Here is a 17,764-nt window from a genome sequence, read left to right on the forward strand (position 1 = left end):
TTCAGGCTTGATTCCGTGTTCCGTACCCATAATACTCTACGTAGATTGGTAGTCAGATGCATGTCAGATGGTTAGTGACAAAAAGGTAAGAACCCAGAACCGTAAAGCGCCATAAAATTATATATTGGTGGTAAACAGCTGTTAATTTTAGATTTCGGCGGGAATCCCAAGTGTTCGGTCTTTTCCAAGATGAGTTTTGTGCGAATAAATCCTCATACAGTTAATCCATACTAATATTAGCCTGTCTGCTAGCTTTTCACGGCTCAATCGTTCAACCGATTTTGACGAAATTTGTTACAGAGGTAGCTTGCAACCCGGGGAAGGACATAGGCTACTTTTATCCCGGAAAATTTAAAAGTTCCCACAGGATTCTTAAAAACCTAAATCCACGCGTACGAAGTCGCGGGCATCAGCTAGTAGAGCTATAAAAACTAGGGGTATTTTCGACATCAATGGCCTGTCCTGTTTGCTAACTTTTCAGGGCCCATCCGATTTTTTTTTATTCAAGGCTTTTATTTGTAAACCTTTCAAGCTTCTGCTTGCAATCTTTTTATGAAGGATTCCTTCTTTTGCTTGATTCTGTTCTTTCTTTCAGCCAGTGTCAGCTTGCGCTTGCTCCAGCGTTTTTGTTTGGCCGGATCCTTCTTTTCTTCTTTCTTTTTGTGAGACTGATCTGTACGAATTGTCTCATGGGCCTTCTTGTACAAGTTTTCAATCGCATCAGCAGTGACACCAAGTTTGATGTATTTGCCAAACTGTCTCTTGAATGAGTCTTCATCTTCCTGTTCAAGATTTCTCATATATTCAGCTACATGAAGACCAAATATATGTGCTCTGTGAACATCTGCGTTGAATTTTTTTGCTTCTGCATCATAACCTGGGAACCTCTTGATGGAATGTGGAACATTAAGACCACCGTCAACTGCCCCTTTCATAGCTCCGAATACTCGGGCACCAGTTGTTGTGCGTGCAAGACCAACGTCCAAGTAACATCTAAATGCGCCAGGTCCGTTATCAACAGGTTCAACATTGTACTCATCGCCAGTGACTTCTGTAGCTCCAGCATACAAAGAGTCCAGCCCCAGCCTCTGAAGCAGTCGCCTGGCCAGCAGTAGTCCAGTGCAGCATAGTTAGTTAGACCCACTTTAATACCATAACGAGGTAATTCATGCGAGTAGGCAGCGCAGACAATGTGGTCTCCTTCAATACGGGAGTAAGCCACTTGGCATGTAACATCCTTGTTTGAGAGGCGAACGATTAAACGGTATTTAGGCGTGTTATATTTATTCTTGCCCTGTACAACCAGGCGTTTCCGTGCGTAATAGTCAGTTTTGCCCTCATGACGCCTCTTGAATTTAACTTGATACCGCTTGAAGTACTGCTTATTCTTCACCACTTTTACGAAACCCATTTTATTTGTTAAGAAGTAAAATTATACAATGGGTTCCCCAAAGGTAACCGTAATCAAAGAAAAAGCATAAAAAAAGGATTTTCACTAAAGGAACCAATATATTAAGCTTTTTATTCCAGAAAACTAAAGAATTCCCTGGTTCCCACGGAATTCGGGACGACTCATTGTTTTGTGCATACTTTAGGTATCCACTATGCACTGCGTCAACAGGTTTGAAATTAATTTGGGAAATAAAAGATATTGAAATTCAAAAATATTTACTTACATAACATTTTAAATAGTGTATCTATATATATAAAAGGAAAAGGTGACTGACTGACTGACTGACTGAATGACTGACTGACTGACTGATCTATCAACGCACAGCTCAAACTACTGGACGGATCGGGCTGAAATTTGGCATGCAGATATGAAGATGCTATTATGACGTAGGCATCCGCTAAGAAAGGATTTTTGAAAATTCAACTCCTAAGGGGGTGAAATAGGGTTTTGAAATTTTGTAGTCCACGCGGACGAAGTCGCGAGCATAAGCTAGTTACATATTATAAGTCTTATTATTCACTTATGTACAAATTCCTAAGACAATAACAAAACAAAATAACTTTTTTTGAATCACCTACTTTCTTTCATTAATTTTTGACATACTTATCGTCGATTCAGGAGATAGAATCCGAAAAACCTGCATCAATCATTACAAGGGCCGTCTCTACCAGGGGGTTCAAGAGGTGCGGACTGCGCTGCACCCGGGCGCAGAGTCCTAGGGGACGCAAGGCCTAGACTGAGACCACGCGAGCGGGTGATAAGCCGGGCAAAATGCCACGGGCGCACGGATCAAGGGCCTCACAGCCGGGGGCCGAAAGAAAAATTCTTACATTACGCGAATATCTACCAAGATTTTATGTGGGAGGGGGGAGGGGGGTTTGTTTGCCGAAAAGGGGAAAAAATATGTGCCTCCCATATGTTTTTAAGTGCAGATTTGATTTTGGGGGTGGCGAAAAGGACACAAATATATACACCTCCCTTGAGAGGGCGCCGCAGACTGACTTTCGCACCCGGCCATATTCATTACTACAATCGCAATAGTTGTGATTGGCTGAATATGTAGCATTCTTGTTGCAACAATACATTGTAGCCAATAGTGAGCGAGCATCAAGCAATCGGAGGTGATTGCGATCGTGACATTGTAGCTGTCATTCTACCGCAATCGAGGTGCAGGATCAAACCGAGAGTTCCCTCTAGTCCACTCTGGGAATGGGCAGGGCACATAGTTCGTAAAACCGATAGACGTTGGGGTCCCAAGGTGCTGGAATGGCGACCTCGCACCGGAGGACGCAGTGTTGGAACCCCCACTGGGTGGACGGACGACATCAGGCAAGTTGCACAGAGCCGCTGGATGACGGCTTTGGAGACTGTGGCGTTGCTACAAGAGAATTATGTCCAGCTGTGGACGTCTATCGGTCCACAGCTCCACTCCACTCTGACTGCACTACATGCTGGGCCTGCGTCGCAGAACACAAGATCCTTCAGTCCAGGAAGCCCGCCACGACGCCCGTGCTAGCCTGCTCTGGCTGTAAGAAAACAATTAAATATTAGCTGGCTTTGTTACATGCTAGCTGAAGCTGAAGTGGCAATGGGCAGGGCACATAGTTGGAAAAAACCGTCCAAGAGCGAGTCAGGCTCGCGCACCGAGAGTTCCGTACTACAGTCGTATTTTTTCGACATTTTGCACGATAATTCCAAAACTATGATACATTAAAAATAAACAAAAATCTGTTTTAGAAAGCACACCTTTCATATGATACCCCACTTGATATAGTTATCTTACTTAGAAAATTGAAAATACTAATTATTAGTTCGTGACCACAATTTAATTTTTTTTTGTGATGTAACCACAAATTCACTGTTTTCAGATTTTTCCCCGAATGTCAGCTATAAGATCTACCTACCTGCCAAATTTCATGATTATAGGTCAACGGGAAGTACCCTGTAGGTTTCTTGACAGACAGACAGATGTTGTATAGAAGCAGGCGTTAGTATGCGGAAGTCCATGATATACAATGAACCAAAAGCTTAATTTGCTGTAATCCGCTGAAACAGGTCGGATCTGTATGGTGCTGGTGGCTGCTTCTTCCTGCATGTTTAGCAGTGGGAGGGCGGGCGATGCATTTCGCATGCTGCATGTTGCACCATACAGATTCGACCTGTTTCAGCGGATTACAGCAAATTAAGCTTTTGGTTCATTATAGACAGACAGATAACAAAGTGATCCTATAAGGGTTCCGTTTTTCCTTTTTAGGTACGGAACCCTATAACCCAATAGACGTTGGGGTCTGAAGGTACCACACAAACACACCTACCGTTACCTTAGGCCATATGGTGCCACACACGGCCTCCTTGGTGTGCCTGGCGCGGCTCGCCCGCAGCCGGGGCCCGCGGCTCTTCTTGGGGTACGGCTTCTTGAGGTGCACGTGCTCCACGTGCGAGCGCAGCGTGGACGAGTTCACGTACGTCTTGTCGCACGCTAGGCATTTGTGCGGCTTGTGGTCCTTGTGCGTCTGGCAAATGTATACAGCTTCGATATTAAACACATCAATCAATCAATCAATCAATCAATCAATCAGCCTATTTGCGTCCACTGCTGGACATAGGCCTTCCCAAGAGCACGCCACCACACACGATCCCCACCACACACGATCCTTTGTGTGTTGGCGTTGTTCATTGAGAGTATTGCCCATACTGAGCACGCTGGGCATGCGGGTTGGTCAGCGCAGGGCTAGGCTTTTCGCATCAAAGACGCTGCTGCCCGTCCCCGATCTGTGATATTTAAAGCCTAGCTGTTTGGAATGGATATACCGCCATTCTTCGGTCGTCATATCCTCGTTTGCTAATTGGCAGGGGGCACCACGTGCAGGTGAGGTTGACAATTGGGGCGCTAAGATGAAGTTGCGCCCCCTTACCCCTCCCGCTCCCGCAGCCGCTTACTGGAGCTCCCGCTTACTGGAGCACTGAAGCGGTTGAATAGCGAATGAATGTTATTATGCCGACAACGGTACGCTTTCATTTGTATAAAACCTCACCCATATATGCCTGTTGCAATTGGCCTTGTTGACGAACTTCTTCTGGCACACGGGGCACTCGTACGTGGGCTGGTCTTCGCTGTGCGTCTTCAGGTGCGTCACCAGGTGGAACTTGAGGAAGAACGACTTCTTGCACACGTCACACTGGAACTCCTTCTTGCCTGAATGCTGCAGCATATGGTCTTTCAACAGGTAACGATTCTGAAAAATTAAATCAAAATTTATTTATTTTCATACAATAAAATGTTATCTTATCTTTATCTTATCGTATGTCTCACCGAGAACGATTTGCCGCACTGCTCGCACAGGCAGGGCGCGTAGTTGACGGGGAACTGGCTGCGAGTCTTGCCCGGGTGACTGAAGCGGAAGTGGCGGTAGTACGAACGGTAACCTTCCACCTGCATGCCGCACTGAAACATACAAAAAAACCGGCCAAGTGCGAGTCAGGCTCGCGCAACGAGGGTTCCGTACTACAGTCGTATTTTTTCGACATTTTGCACGATAGTTCAAAAACTATGACACATAAAAATAAATAAAAATCTGTTTTAGAATGCACAGGTGAAGACCTTTCATATGATACCCAACTAGATATAGTTATCTTACTTAGAAAATTGAAAATACTAATTATTAGTTCATGACCACAATTTAATTTTTTTCGTGTGATGTAAGCCTAAATTCACTGTTTTTAGATTTTTCCCCAAATGTCAGCTATAAGACCTACCTACCTGCCAAATTTTATGATTCTAGGTCAACGGGAAGTACCCCGTAGGTTTCTTGACAGACAGACAGACAACAAAGTGATCCTATAAGGGTTCCGTTTTTCCTTTTGAGGTACGGAACCCTAAAAACGTGTCAGAACACGTATAAAGGCCAGACCGCATAACAGCGGCGCGTCGCTTTGTGTCAAATTATTCTCTATCGCACGAGGCGCTGTGCAGCGCTATGCACAATACGAAATGATTGGAGAATAATAAATGTTAGGGGATGATACGATGTCGTCATCCGATGCTGTGCGGCGTGCGCCAGTCAACTCTACGATTTTCATGAAGAGATGCGAACTGAATTGAGAACCACGATCAGTTATTATGGTAAGCGGACAGCCTATTCTCGCTACCCAGCCAACTAATAAAACGCTAGAACATGTGTCTGCAGTAATGTCTAGCATTGGAAATACTTCAGGCCATCGTGTGGAAATTGCTTCATTCATTAAAAACCTTACCCCTTCTCAGACCTGGGCGCGTTTGGAACCCTCGTAGCTTTAGTTTTAAGTTTACGTAATTAATTATCACCATTACATCATTATCTTACAAATTCAACAATTAACAATTATAATGTGTACGTGGAAGAAAGTAATATACATCGATCTTTAGAAGGAGACGGCAGATTTGTACAGCGTTGTCTCTGTCGTTGAGACATATAAAACGTCATATAGGTATGAGTGACAGAGACAGCGCTCTATAAAGCCGAAACGTCATTCTTAAGGCCGATGTACATTACTTTCTGCCGCGTACTGTACAGTGATTTGACTTTAAATCCTACTAATATTATAAATGTGACAGTGTGGATGTATGGATGTTTGTTACTCAATCAAGCAAAAACGGCTAAACGGATTTGGATGAAATTTGGAATGGAGATAGATTATACCCTGGATTAACGCATAAGCCGGAAAATCAAAGAGTTCCCGCGGGATTTTGAAAAACCTAATTCCACGCGGACAAAGTCGCGGGCATCAGCTAGTAAGTTCATATAAAGCAGGGGTTACCTCTTCACAGGTCAACGTGGGCTTGTCTTTGTAGACCTGGTACCGCTTGGCGTAGTTAGCATTCTCCTGCTTTTTTTTCGGAGTGTTGCGTTTGGGACGCCTGCAAATATACACACATGGTATACATAAGTTCAATCCACGAAGACGCGCCCCAATATTTTACGTGCGGGGAAACCACGCGTGCGGGGAGTGATCTCTCCCTAATTTATCTCCTTGTGCACTGTGCCCACATCGCTGATCGGTGGGTTATCTAAATATATAAAACGAAAAGGTGACTGAAGGTGGCTGACTGACTGATCTATCAACGCACAGCTCAAACTACTGGAGAAAACGGGCTGAAATTTGACATTGCAGATGGCTTATATGACATCCGCTAAGAAAGGATTTTTGAAAATACAACCCCTAACGGGTTAAAATAGGGGTTCGAAATATGAGTAGTCCACGCGGACGAAGTCGCGGGCATAAGCTAGTGACTTATAATAGAGCTCACGGTCTCAGCACATAGCATATTGTGCACTGTAACTGATCGGGACAACCAGTGGGGAAGCGTCATCGTGGATTGAACTATCTATAACATTATCGAACGAAACGTTACGAGTCACTCAGCGGGCGATGGAGAGAGTTTCTCTACGTGATCAATGAGGAAATGAGGAGATCCGTAGGAGAACTAGAGTAACCGACATAGCTCAACGGGTTGCGAAGCTGTAGTGGCAATGGGCAGGGCACATAGTTCGTACAACCGATAGACGTTGGAGTCGCAAGGTTTTTTTATTTTTTTTATTCAGATACAAGTTAGCCCTTGACTGCAATCTCACCTGGTGGTAAGTGATGGTGCAGTCTAAGATGATAGCGGGCTAACCTGGAAGGGGTATGGCAGTTTTTATTAAACCCATACCCCTTTGGTTTCTACACGGCATCGTACCGGAACGCTAAATCGCTTGGCGGCACGGCTTTGCCGGTAGTGTGGTAACTAGCCACGGCCGAAGCCTCCCACCGGTCCAGACCAGAAATTTAGAAATTATAAAATTCCAAACCCCTGCCAGGAATCGAACCCGGGACCTCCCACTATTAAGACCACAGCGCTCACCACTGCGCCAGGGAGGTCGTCAAAAGGTGCTGGAATTGGGACCTCGCAGCGTTGGAAGTCCCTAAACTATAGTCCGCGGCAAGTCGAGATTGCAATCGAGGGATGAGGCGGGGGGACGCCCCGCACACCCGCACGTCACCCGCGCGGGGGCTGTGCGGGGCGTTCTCCCCCGATTGCCATTTCGATCTGTTGCGTTCTATAGGTGGACAGACGACATCAAACAAGTCTGCGAAAGCCGCTGGGTGGCGGCGGCGGACTGAAATGAAAACGTAGATCAGTACCCTTATTATAAATGCGAAAGTGTGTTTGTTTGTAGGTTTGTCCTTCAATCACGTCGCAACGGATTGACGTGATTTTTTGCATAGGTATAGATAAAGACCTAGAGAGTGACATAGGCTACTTTTTATCCCGGATAATCAACGAGTTCCCACGAGATTTTTAAAAAACCTAATTCCACACGGACAAAGTCGCGGGCATCAGCTAGTAGAGTAATAAAGGTAGATGTAAGTACTGTGTAACCGCGTATGAGATAGCGATAGCACGACGTAACGATGAATAACACGACAATTATTACCATTGTTTAGTAGTTAATATTTGTATTAACCGATCAACAATATTTGTATTAAACGTTTTTTATGTGAAAACAAGTAAATAACTCATGAGAAATACAATTACGCCACGAATTCTCAAAGTTTGTTTTGCAACTTCTTGTATGTATTCTTGAAAAAATAACCAGTTACACGATAAGGGACAAAAAATAGGTTAGCTGCGTCTCTGTTTATCACATTAGTAACTTTATCTGTGCTCTCTTTTTAGTGCGAATGAGAAAGCAAATGTTCCTGCATCTACCTTTATTACTCTATCTACAAATGAAAACTAACTCACCCTCCAGAGGCGTGTTTGAGCGACACCTCCATGTGCTGGCGATACGCCGTCTCGGACGCGAAGCGGATGTTGCACTCCTCGCACAGCGGGCCGTCTGCATGCTGTAATAGTTGCTTACGTTACAAGTGCGCAAAGTGGAACATTAAAGTCGAGGTGATAATTTTAAATCTAAATTCTCTTGTCACTGGCGACCATTCTTTTTCGTTTTCGTCTAAATCTAAATATACAAAAGGAAAAGGTGACTGACTGACTGATCTATCAACGAACAGCTCAAACTACTGGACGGATCGTGCTGAAATTATGACGTAGACGGCTGCTTAGAAAGGATTTTTGAAAATTCAACCCCTAAGGGGGTAAAACATAAGCTAGTGCTAGTGCTATAGCTTTAAGGATACAAAAGCCGTGCCGCCAAGCGATTTAGCGTTCCGATACGATGCCGTGTAGAAACCAAAAGGGCATGGGTTTATTAAAACTGCCATACCCCTTACAGGTTAGCCCGCTTCCATCTTAGACTGCATCGTCACTTACCACCAGGTGAGATTGCAGTCAAAGGCTAACTTGTATAAAAAAAAAAAACACTTTTCAAGCAACAAGCGCTTGTCACTGTGACTTCTAGCACACCTGCATGTTTTCGCCGTGGTGTTTCAAGTTAAGGTGCACGCCGAGCCCTCGCTCGTTGATGAAGGAGAACCCACAGAGAGTGCACACCACGTCCGTGGGGTGAACTATGCGCAGGTGGGAGAAGTACGCGGTCTTCGAACTGCAATTAGACAGAAGAATACAATTCGTCATTATATTACTAGTGCGGAAAGTCCACAATTATTTATCTAAATATATAAAAGGAAAAGGTGACTGACTGACTGACTGGCTGATCTATCAACGCACAGCTCAAACTACTGGACGGATCGGGCAGAAATTTGGCATGCAGATAGCTATTATGACGTAGGCGTCCGCTAAGAAAGGATTTTTGAAAATTCAACCCCTAAGGGGGTGAAATAGGGGTTTGAAATTTGCGTAGTCCACGCGGACGAAGTCGCGAGCATAAGCTAGTTTTAATTATATAATAATAATCAACAGTGCACAAGATTATTATTTTGATCGTAACCTAGGTTTTACACAAGGCCACAAGAGATTACTTAAAGTTAAAATGAAAAATATTCTCGTGTATACATGACGTGATTTAGTAATTATTTATTAGTTATTTTGATGTTACTGCAAATTCATGATTTTCGGATTTTTCCTTTACTTGCACTACTGTAAGACCTACGTACTACCAAATGATTTTATAGAATGAAGTGACCCTATAAGGGTTCCTTTTGAGGTACGGAACCCTAGAAAATATGTTATACTGACTTGAGCTCCTCAGGACAGTGCAGACACCTGTAGGTGGTTCCCTTGTGCCAGCCCGCGTGGTTCTTGGCCACCACTCTGCAACCATAGAATAGAATAGAATAGAATAGAATGTTTTACTCATGTAAACTTTTTAAAAGTGCTTATGAATAGTCAGGTAGTTTTAATTTACCACTGGTTCGGAATGCCGTTCCTACCGAGAAGAACCAGCAAGAAACTCGGCGGTTGCTCTTTTAAATTTTTCAATTTACAATGTTATTATACCGTACTATACAAGCCATTGCAGCCCCGTGCATTGCTGGAGCGAGTCAAATCCAAGCTTTTTTATCGTTTACATAGTCTGCGACTGTATAATATGCTTTTTTTAGGAGCATACTTTTAACACATTTTTTAAACTTGTGTAAAGGCAAGTCTAAAATTGCTTGTGGAATTTTATTATAAAATATTACACTCATTCCCACAAATGACTTTCGCACCTTCCAGAGGCGGAGCGCAGGAGTACAAACCAGACCAGAGTAAGTGGTAAGAATTAACGCTAGCGAGCAGTCAGGGTTATGAATGTAGTCACTTATCGGACTGAGGGAACGCGCTCCGATGATGGGGTCCCCCAAGATGCGCTGGTAAGGTCCAGGGTAACTGATCTGGTTCCAGGTTGCTGCTTTCACGTCTAATAATTCGGTTTTGTGCCGTCACATAGGTATGTGTGACAGAGACAACGCTCTACAAAGCCGAAACCTCTTTCTAAAGGTTCGAATAGCAATTCCACAAAACCATTGCATCAAAAACAAACCTTTAGAGAGAGATCGCGGTTTCGTAAACCGTTGTCTCTGTCGTTGAGACCGACAAAACATCATATAGGTATGAGTGACAGAGACAATGCTCTACGAAGCCGAAACATCTTTCTAAAAGTTGATGTAAAATATTTTCTGCCGGCTACTGTAGTAGTGATAAAAGTGTCTCAACATCATCATCATGATCAACCCATCACCGGCTCACTACAGAGCATGGGTCTCTCAGAGTGAGAAGGGTTTTGGCCATAGTGTACCACGCTGGCCATGTGCGGATTGGTAGACTTCACACACCTATGAGAACATTATGGAGAACTTTTAGGCATGCAAGTTTCCTCATGATGTTTTCCTTCACCGTTAAGGCAAGTGATATTTAATTAATTAACACGCACATAACTCTGAAAAGTTAGAACCCCCCGACCTCCGATTAGAAGGTGGACGTCCTAACCACTAGGCTATCACAGCTTCACAGCACAGATAAGTGTATCAGCCCTCAGAAATGAGGGCTGTGTGTACATAGTCATAGTCATAGTCATAGTCATTTATTCATAAATACACATTATACGTCAATTACAATAATTTAAATTCTTTTACTTAATATTTAATAACATATTCTTGTTTCAAGAATAGATTTTTTAAAAATATAAAATAAAATAAATGTTTTAAACAATTTAGTCTTGGATCTTCCCAAGTAGAAATTCATTATAACTATAGAAAGACTCCTCGACAAGCCAGCTTTTCATTTTTCTTTTGAAAATCTTAATATTTTGCGCATTTTTTATGTCGTGGGGAATCCGATTATAGACCTCGGGACCCATTCCAACCACTGTCCGCGAGGCTTTCTCAAGCCTGTGGTATTTTGCAACTAGGCGATTAGGATGCCGTAGGTTAAAAAGTTTTTTACTGCCCCTATTCACAAACTCATCTTTATGTTGCGCCACATAAATAGCCACATGCAAAATGAGTAAGCTGGGTAGGGTTAATATGCCTAATTTCTTAAAATATGGACGAGCTGGGGGTACTCACTTGTGGTTGGTGACCAAGGGGCAGCTGTTGCAGCTATATCTCACGCTGTGAGAGTTTGTGACGTGATTTCGCACCGCCTTGTTACTTTTGAAGTGAAGCCCGCAAACCGAGCATATGGATTTTCCATATTTCTGAAAAAAAAAATTGTTAGGGTAAACTTTAACTAATTTATAGTATTATCTCTGAGTGAATAATTAAATTGGTGAAAGGACTCAAATTACATTGCCAAATTTTTTTTTGACTTTTGTAATTTCTTTTTATTTACAAACATAGTAAAAATTAAACGCTGGTTCCCTGGGAACGGGGACGGGCGCTAATGTGGGACGCAACTTGCGTTGACACATTGGCCCCGTGTCATATCAGGAAGACAGCATCAAGACCGGGAGCCGCAGCAGAAACAGCTGAAAACGGCAAGCGGCGCAAGTATGCCTCTCTTATAGAGAGTTACATTTTTGTGCCGTTTGCCGTGGAGACCCTGGGGCCATGGAGTCTTAGTGCTAAAAAAAATTTAAGAGACATTTCACCGCGATTAATAGCCTCATCTGGTGACAGTAGGGCTGGGTCATTTTTTGCGCAACGGATCAGCCTGGCTGTCCAGCGCGGAAATGCAGCCAGTATTCTTGGCACCATTCCACGCGGTCATGATTTATATAGTAATTAGATAAGTCACATAGATATAAACTGTAAATATTTTAAATATGATTGCCAAATTGCACAATTTTCAAAAAAAGTAAATTTGGGCTCTTCTCAGACCTGGGCGGGTTTGGAACCCTAGTACGTTTATTTTTAAATTTACGTAATCAATTATCACCATCTTACAAATTCCACAATTTGACAATCAGAAAGTGTACATTGGTACCCAATTTAAATAAATGTAGTTTTGTTTGATTTAAAATGGATGTCGAAACCCAGAAAATGTGTTCAAGTGACATGACGTGAATGAAGTATGTTAACCATACATCACTGTCTAAAACCATAACACATAATAAGGGTTCCGTTTTTTGCCATTTGGCTACGGAACCCTAAAAAAGGTTAGTGATCAGATATACACTGGCATATATACTGGCACCGATTCCGTTGTCTTTCGCTAAACTAAATTTAGAGTAACTGCATCCTTTTCTTTTTAACAATGCTTAAAAGGGACAGAACATGAACTTTGCATTTAAAAACTCTTAAATTTTAGTGCACGCTACAAATTTAAACAGTAGGCTCGCGACTGTGCGCTTTAATCACGGGTTTTACCATCTAAAAATAAAATTTAAAACTGTCAAACTGCGTCTGTCCTTTTCATATTACATTAGTAAGAAGAGGATGCGAATACTCTAAAATTTAGTAGTGTCCAGAACTGTGCGACTATGCGACTATGGTGTGAACACCACCCTCACTACGTGATGAGCAGGCATTACAACCCTCAGCAATGAAGCCGAAGAAAGAAAGCTAATACTTACATCAGTATGTCTTTCCATGTGTGCATTGTAAGTATCAACATTTAAAGCCCCTTTGAAACACGTCACACATTTATACGGTGAATTTTTGAAATTCTCCTTCTCCTTTCTCTTCAGTATATCAGCCAATTGTTCCTCATGAGTCAATTCCGTTATTTTGTACTGCTTCAAGTACTCTAGAGTCGCAGGATCTATTGCTTTTCTTCTAACAAGCTTTCGTTTAAGTCTTACGTTGGTTTTTTTTACTTTAAGTGGAGTTGCTTTAGAACCTTCAGTAATTGCTTTAGTATTAACAGCTCCAGATTCTGAATTACTATCACTATAGCTATCCTTTAAAAAGTCCCAATCGTTGTCAGTGTCGTTCATTACATCGTTCATAAACTTATCGACTTTTTCCTTCATTTTTTTATCACCGTGTGTTTGGAAATCAATGTCAGTATCATCACCATGAACCTCCTCTACAAATTCAACGTCTACATCATTTTTTTCGGTTTTAGGTTCATTTATTTCTGCGACTTCTTTTTCAACATTGTTTTCATTTTTAGGATCCGGATTCAGTTTAAGTTTGGTGTCAAGTAGTTTCACTTCGATTTTTATTGTTTTATCGTTTGGTAGTTCTTGTATTTCTGGCGCTTGTTCTTTGTGTATGAGATAAAGGTCACAATGGTCTGGTCCGAATGATTTCTTCCCTATACTTGTTGTAAGATTGTTTGATCTGTTAAGTGTTTTTATGTTCTGCGTTGTTAACTGAAAAATAATCAAGAGAAATCTTCCAAACTAATATTTATAAATGTGAAAGCGTGTCTGTCTGCTAGGTTTTTACGGCTCATCTGTTTAACCGATTTTGACGTGGTATAGGCTACAGAGATAGCTTGCATCTTGGGGATCGACAGATGCTAGGGAGAGCAACCGATAGACGTAATTTTTTGCATGGGTATAGTTTAAAACCTGGAGTGACTAGGCTACTTTTTATCCAATCAAGTTAAATAAATATGTTTAAAGTAATGTATGGAGTCAAAACAGTCAGAACCGATAAAATAAGAGATGTACAGTATGCGGCCCAAAGTAATGTACATGGACCTTTAGGAGATAGCAGATTTGTAGAGCACCGTCCCTGTCATTGAGACCAACAAAACGTAGTATAGGTATGAGTGACAGAGACAACGCTCTACAAAGCCCCAATGTCATTCTAAAGGCCGATGTACATTACTTGCGGCCGTGTACTGTAGCACAGATTTCTTTGAATAGGGATAGATAGTATTTACTTGTCAAATCAGTAACTTTTTATCAAACGTAAAAATGCTCGTTTAGTATGGGAGAAGTACCAAGAAATAATGATTATTGACAGGTACCATCAGGTTGAAAGGACTTACCAATTTATTTATTTCCACCAACCCCAATAGCAAATGGTAAGCTCTCAGACACTTGTCTCTCAGCTTGCTGCAGTTGCTGAGTCTCTGGGCACATATCGTGCAGAACTGCGGCACAAAGTATAGCTCGCCGTGCAGCTGCAATCACAAAACATATTTTTTGGGTTCCGTACCTCAATAGGAAAAACAGAACCCTTATAGGATCACTTTGTTGTCTGTCTGTCAAGAAACCTACAGGGTACTTCCCGTTGACCTAGAATCATGAAATTTGGCAGGTAGGTAGATCTTATAGCAGACATTTGGGGGAAAATCTGAAAACCGTGAATTTGTGGTTACATCACACAAAAAAAATTTAATTGTGGTCATTAATTAATAAAAGGGCTTCAATTGTACATTCTAAAACAGATTTTTATTTATTTTTAAGTATAATAGTTTTTGATTTATAATACGGAACACGGTTGTAATATGGAACTCTCTGTGCTCGAGTCTGACTCGCACTTGGCCGGTTTTTTAATCTTAATATATAAAAGAAAAAGGTGACCGACTGACTGATTGACTGATCTATCAAAGCACAGCTTTAACTACTGGACGGATCGGGTTGAAAGGGAAACATTAGTCAGCAATTAACTTGGCTAATATTTTTGTTTTTAAATGTATAACTTACCGAAATCCCAGTCAAGTTTTCAAATTCAATATCCAAGTTATATTTGTTGATTGGGTACAGCTTAGAGTTCTTACTGGTGTCCAGACATATCATGCAGAACTGGAAAAAGTACACATGCATGTAAAAAACAATCCAAAATATCACACTTACCAATCTACCGCTAGTTACCAAAGATTACTTGGTAAAAAAATATCACACTATCATACAAATACAGTGGAAACTCAATTAACCAGACTAATTGATGTTGTTAGGGATTCCTAATCGAAAATCCGGATAATCGTATTTATGAAGAAAAGTGGGTTTTGTGCACAGGTATCATGTAGTTCACTATAATAGTATTTTCAAAGTAAGATAACTATACCAAGTGGGATATCATACGAAAGGGCTTTGCCTGTACATTCTAAAACAGATTTTTATTTATTTTTATGCATAATAGTTTTTGATTTTTTGTAGAAAATGGCGGAAAAATTCCCGAGTATGGAACCCTCAGTGCGCGAGTCTGACTCACACTTGGCTGAACAATTTTCGGTTGGTAGTCGGGGGTAATCGCGAATCCGTATAACTGAGGGCCGGATAATCGAGTTTCTACTGTATTATAAAGGCGAAAGTTTGTGTGTATGTTTGTTAGCCTTTCACACGAAAACCAGAGAAACGGATTGGGCTGAAATTCAGAATGGAGATAGATAATACCCTGGATTAAAAAGGCTACTTTTTATCTTGAAGATTTTGAAAAAAACTAAGTCCACACAGATGAAGACATGGATGTCAGCTAGTACTAAAAAAATAACAGGATGTTGAGCGACTTAGTACAAAGAAAATTATAAAAAACAAACAGAATTAATCACACAACATTTCAAAGCTATGTACTATGCCTTCCAACTGCAAATTATAAGACCAAAAATAGTGATTCATTACAAGTTAAAACATACATTAACTACCTACTACAAACCAAAAAAAGTTGAAAAAACAAAAGTTATTTTATTTGGTGTTTGATTTTTTATTGTTTGTTGTTTCTGTTGTTCTATTCCTTGCTGTTTCTGTTATTTTATTTTTTGTAGGTTTAGTCCGCGAGTTTGAGATGGCAATTGGGATATGAGGCCCTCGCCTCATTCGCCAATTGCCTCCCCGATTGCCATGTCAACCTGTCGCGTACTACGCTTAAACATTTTAATATTTATGATATTAATGACATTTGTAAATAAATGAGAAGAAATGTGAAAACAGATAAGTACCTGTGCTTTTGATGACCCTGCACTCCTCGGTACTGCCCTTTTAGTCGCAATAAACTCCATTTTACTACAATTTATTGTACAAGTTCACTCAATTATTTAGCAGTCCCTCAAGGTCTCTAGGCACTTATTACTTTACAGTTTATTACACACAGTGCAGTACACAGTTAAACACAGTCCAGTAAGTACTTAGGAAGCTTGTAATGTGAAAATAACTACTTTTGATTCATAAACAAACAAAAAAAAGTAGGTAACTCTTCTTGTAGTAGAGGTTGTTGTTTCTGATGCGCGATTCTTAGAAATGCACCCATTTCTATACCACCAGGCAGATAGAATATAGCGATTTGATTACATATTAAATCCTCGAATTTATCATTATATTAAAAAATCACACAAAACGAGAAAAATCTACATTTCACAAAAAGCAATAAAAAAATTGAAGTTTGTGTACATTTTGTTGACGTTTTTTTCAACTGGTTTTACGGCTCTGGATTCTCGTCTTTTTGAGCTAAGTTATTAACGGCGACGCAGTGTTTCCAGAAACAATTTTTGTTTTACCGTATTTTCTGAATAAATGAGGAAGTTTCAGAGCGAACGTTCCATAAAATTTTCATAGATGGCGTTGTGTACTGCACCCACTAAAAACGAAAAAAATTACCTATATCTATATGATTTAGCCAGAATGTCAGCATTTTCGTTGCCAACTATTCCAGCATTCTCTGGTACCTAGCGTAGAATCACCCGATATTGGGCCAGGGTGTCTCTGCAGTTTTCAACCAGTCTTGAGTAACAACCTCAGAGGACAGAGCTGAAAGAGCTGCCTGGCTGTCCGTATGTTTTATTGACGTTAATGTTTTGCAGGATGTTTTACATACAAATTATTATAGCCCCAAATTCCTGAAGCTATGAAAGCCCTTAACCATATTATAAACACACCCGAAGTGAAGTTAAATATTAAATAGAAAGTGAGTTTCATTCAACAAGTCACGACGCACAGAGCCTTATTGAGAGTTTTACCTTTTATTAACCTAACTGCAATTTTAACTTGATTAGGGTACAATAATTGCTATTGCAACCACTCAATCTAAATGGCGACCTAAACACAAAAACATTTAGTCGTCCGTCGTGTCTTGAGTCAGATAGAGAATTTCAAAAGGCGGCAACTACAAGTGAGATAACATTATCTACATAATATTACTCATTTCGGCCTAAATTAGGGGAAAATACCTGAAGGTGGAAACACTGACGTGACATTTGGGCATTAGCATTTGGGCAACTTTGTCAGATTTCTTTTTTTTACAACTGGCTTCACAGCTCTGGATTCTAGCCCTTTGGAGCTTTGTTATTTTTATTTTTTATTTTTTTTACGGCCCTGGATGTCAGGATGGATTTTTACAACTTTGATAACACAGATACAGAGCTCAGACCATAGAGTAATAAAACACAAGTAAAAAATTTTTTTACAAAAAAATAAAAACCGACTTCGATACACAAACACTAAAAATTGAAAAAGAATTTAATTTATTACCGAATATATTATGTATACAAGAGTTAATATAGTTCTATAATAATAATTTTTGGTGCCGGTGCCAATTAGCTTTAGCTGCGCGAATCGTCTAGACTTCATATTTTTACTTATTTTTATGAGACTCCACAATGGCACCTCATTG

General features: G+C 40.9%; 2 protein-coding genes across 5 annotated transcripts; both read right to left on the reverse strand.

The window, feature by feature from the left end:
* Positions 1-492: 492 nt before the first annotated feature.
* Positions 493-1,488, reverse strand: LOC117995045 (large ribosomal subunit protein uL18-like). Its single transcript, XM_034983031.1, is given in 2 exon segments — positions 493-1,126; positions 1,129-1,488. Coding segments are annotated over 2 exon segments (882 nt in total). The 5' UTR covers positions 1,412-1,488; the 3' UTR covers positions 493-527.
* Positions 1,489-1,651: 163 nt separating this feature from the next.
* On the reverse strand, positions 1,652-16,523 carry LOC117994994 (gastrula zinc finger protein XlCGF58.1-like). 4 transcript variants are annotated; one of them, XR_011238364.1, is made up of 14 exons: positions 16,098-16,523; positions 14,866-14,964; positions 14,205-14,339; positions 12,835-13,578; positions 11,387-11,517; positions 9,576-9,650; positions 8,844-8,982; positions 8,223-8,323; positions 6,251-6,350; positions 4,767-4,898; positions 4,489-4,689; positions 3,769-3,966; positions 1,951-2,979; positions 1,652-1,697 (listed from the first exon to the last, which is right to left on the reverse strand). XR_011238364.1 is itself a non-coding variant. In XM_069508210.1 (13 exons), the coding sequence occupies exons 1-13, from the start codon at positions 16,155-16,157 to the stop codon at positions 2,935-2,937; spliced, it is 2,154 nt and encodes a 717-aa protein (XP_069364311.1). In that variant the 5' UTR covers positions 16,158-16,523; the 3' UTR covers positions 1,652-2,934. The 4 variants fall into 4 exon arrangements, 3 of the variants coding, with proteins under 3 accessions (XP_069364311.1, XP_034838861.2, XP_069364312.1); XM_069508210.1 differs by having other exon boundaries at positions 1,652-2,979; positions 3,775-3,966; XM_034982970.2 differs by having other exon boundaries at positions 1,652-2,979.
* Positions 16,524-17,764: the final 1,241 nt, after the last annotated feature.

Source organism: Maniola hyperantus, chromosome 28 (assembly GCF_902806685.2).
Source record: "Maniola hyperantus chromosome 28, iAphHyp1.2, whole genome shotgun sequence".
Taxonomy (NCBI): domain Eukaryota; kingdom Metazoa; phylum Arthropoda; class Insecta; order Lepidoptera; family Nymphalidae; genus Maniola; species Maniola hyperantus.

Bases quoted from the DNA above. Each gene is read 5' to 3' on its own strand.
- LOC117994994 (XM_034982970.2), bottom strand. From the start codon at position 16,157: ATGGAGTTTATTGCGACTAAAAGGGCAGTACCGAGGAGTGCAGGGTCA. The intron at 14,340-14,865 runs GTAAGTTATACA...TTGTGATTGCAG, and splicing joins AAAACTTGACTGGGATTTCG to CTGCACGGCGAGCTATACTT. The intron at 4,690-4,766 runs GTGAGACATACG...TTAATTTTTCAG, and splicing joins AGTGCGGCAAATCGTTCTCG to AATCGTTACCTGTTGAAAGA.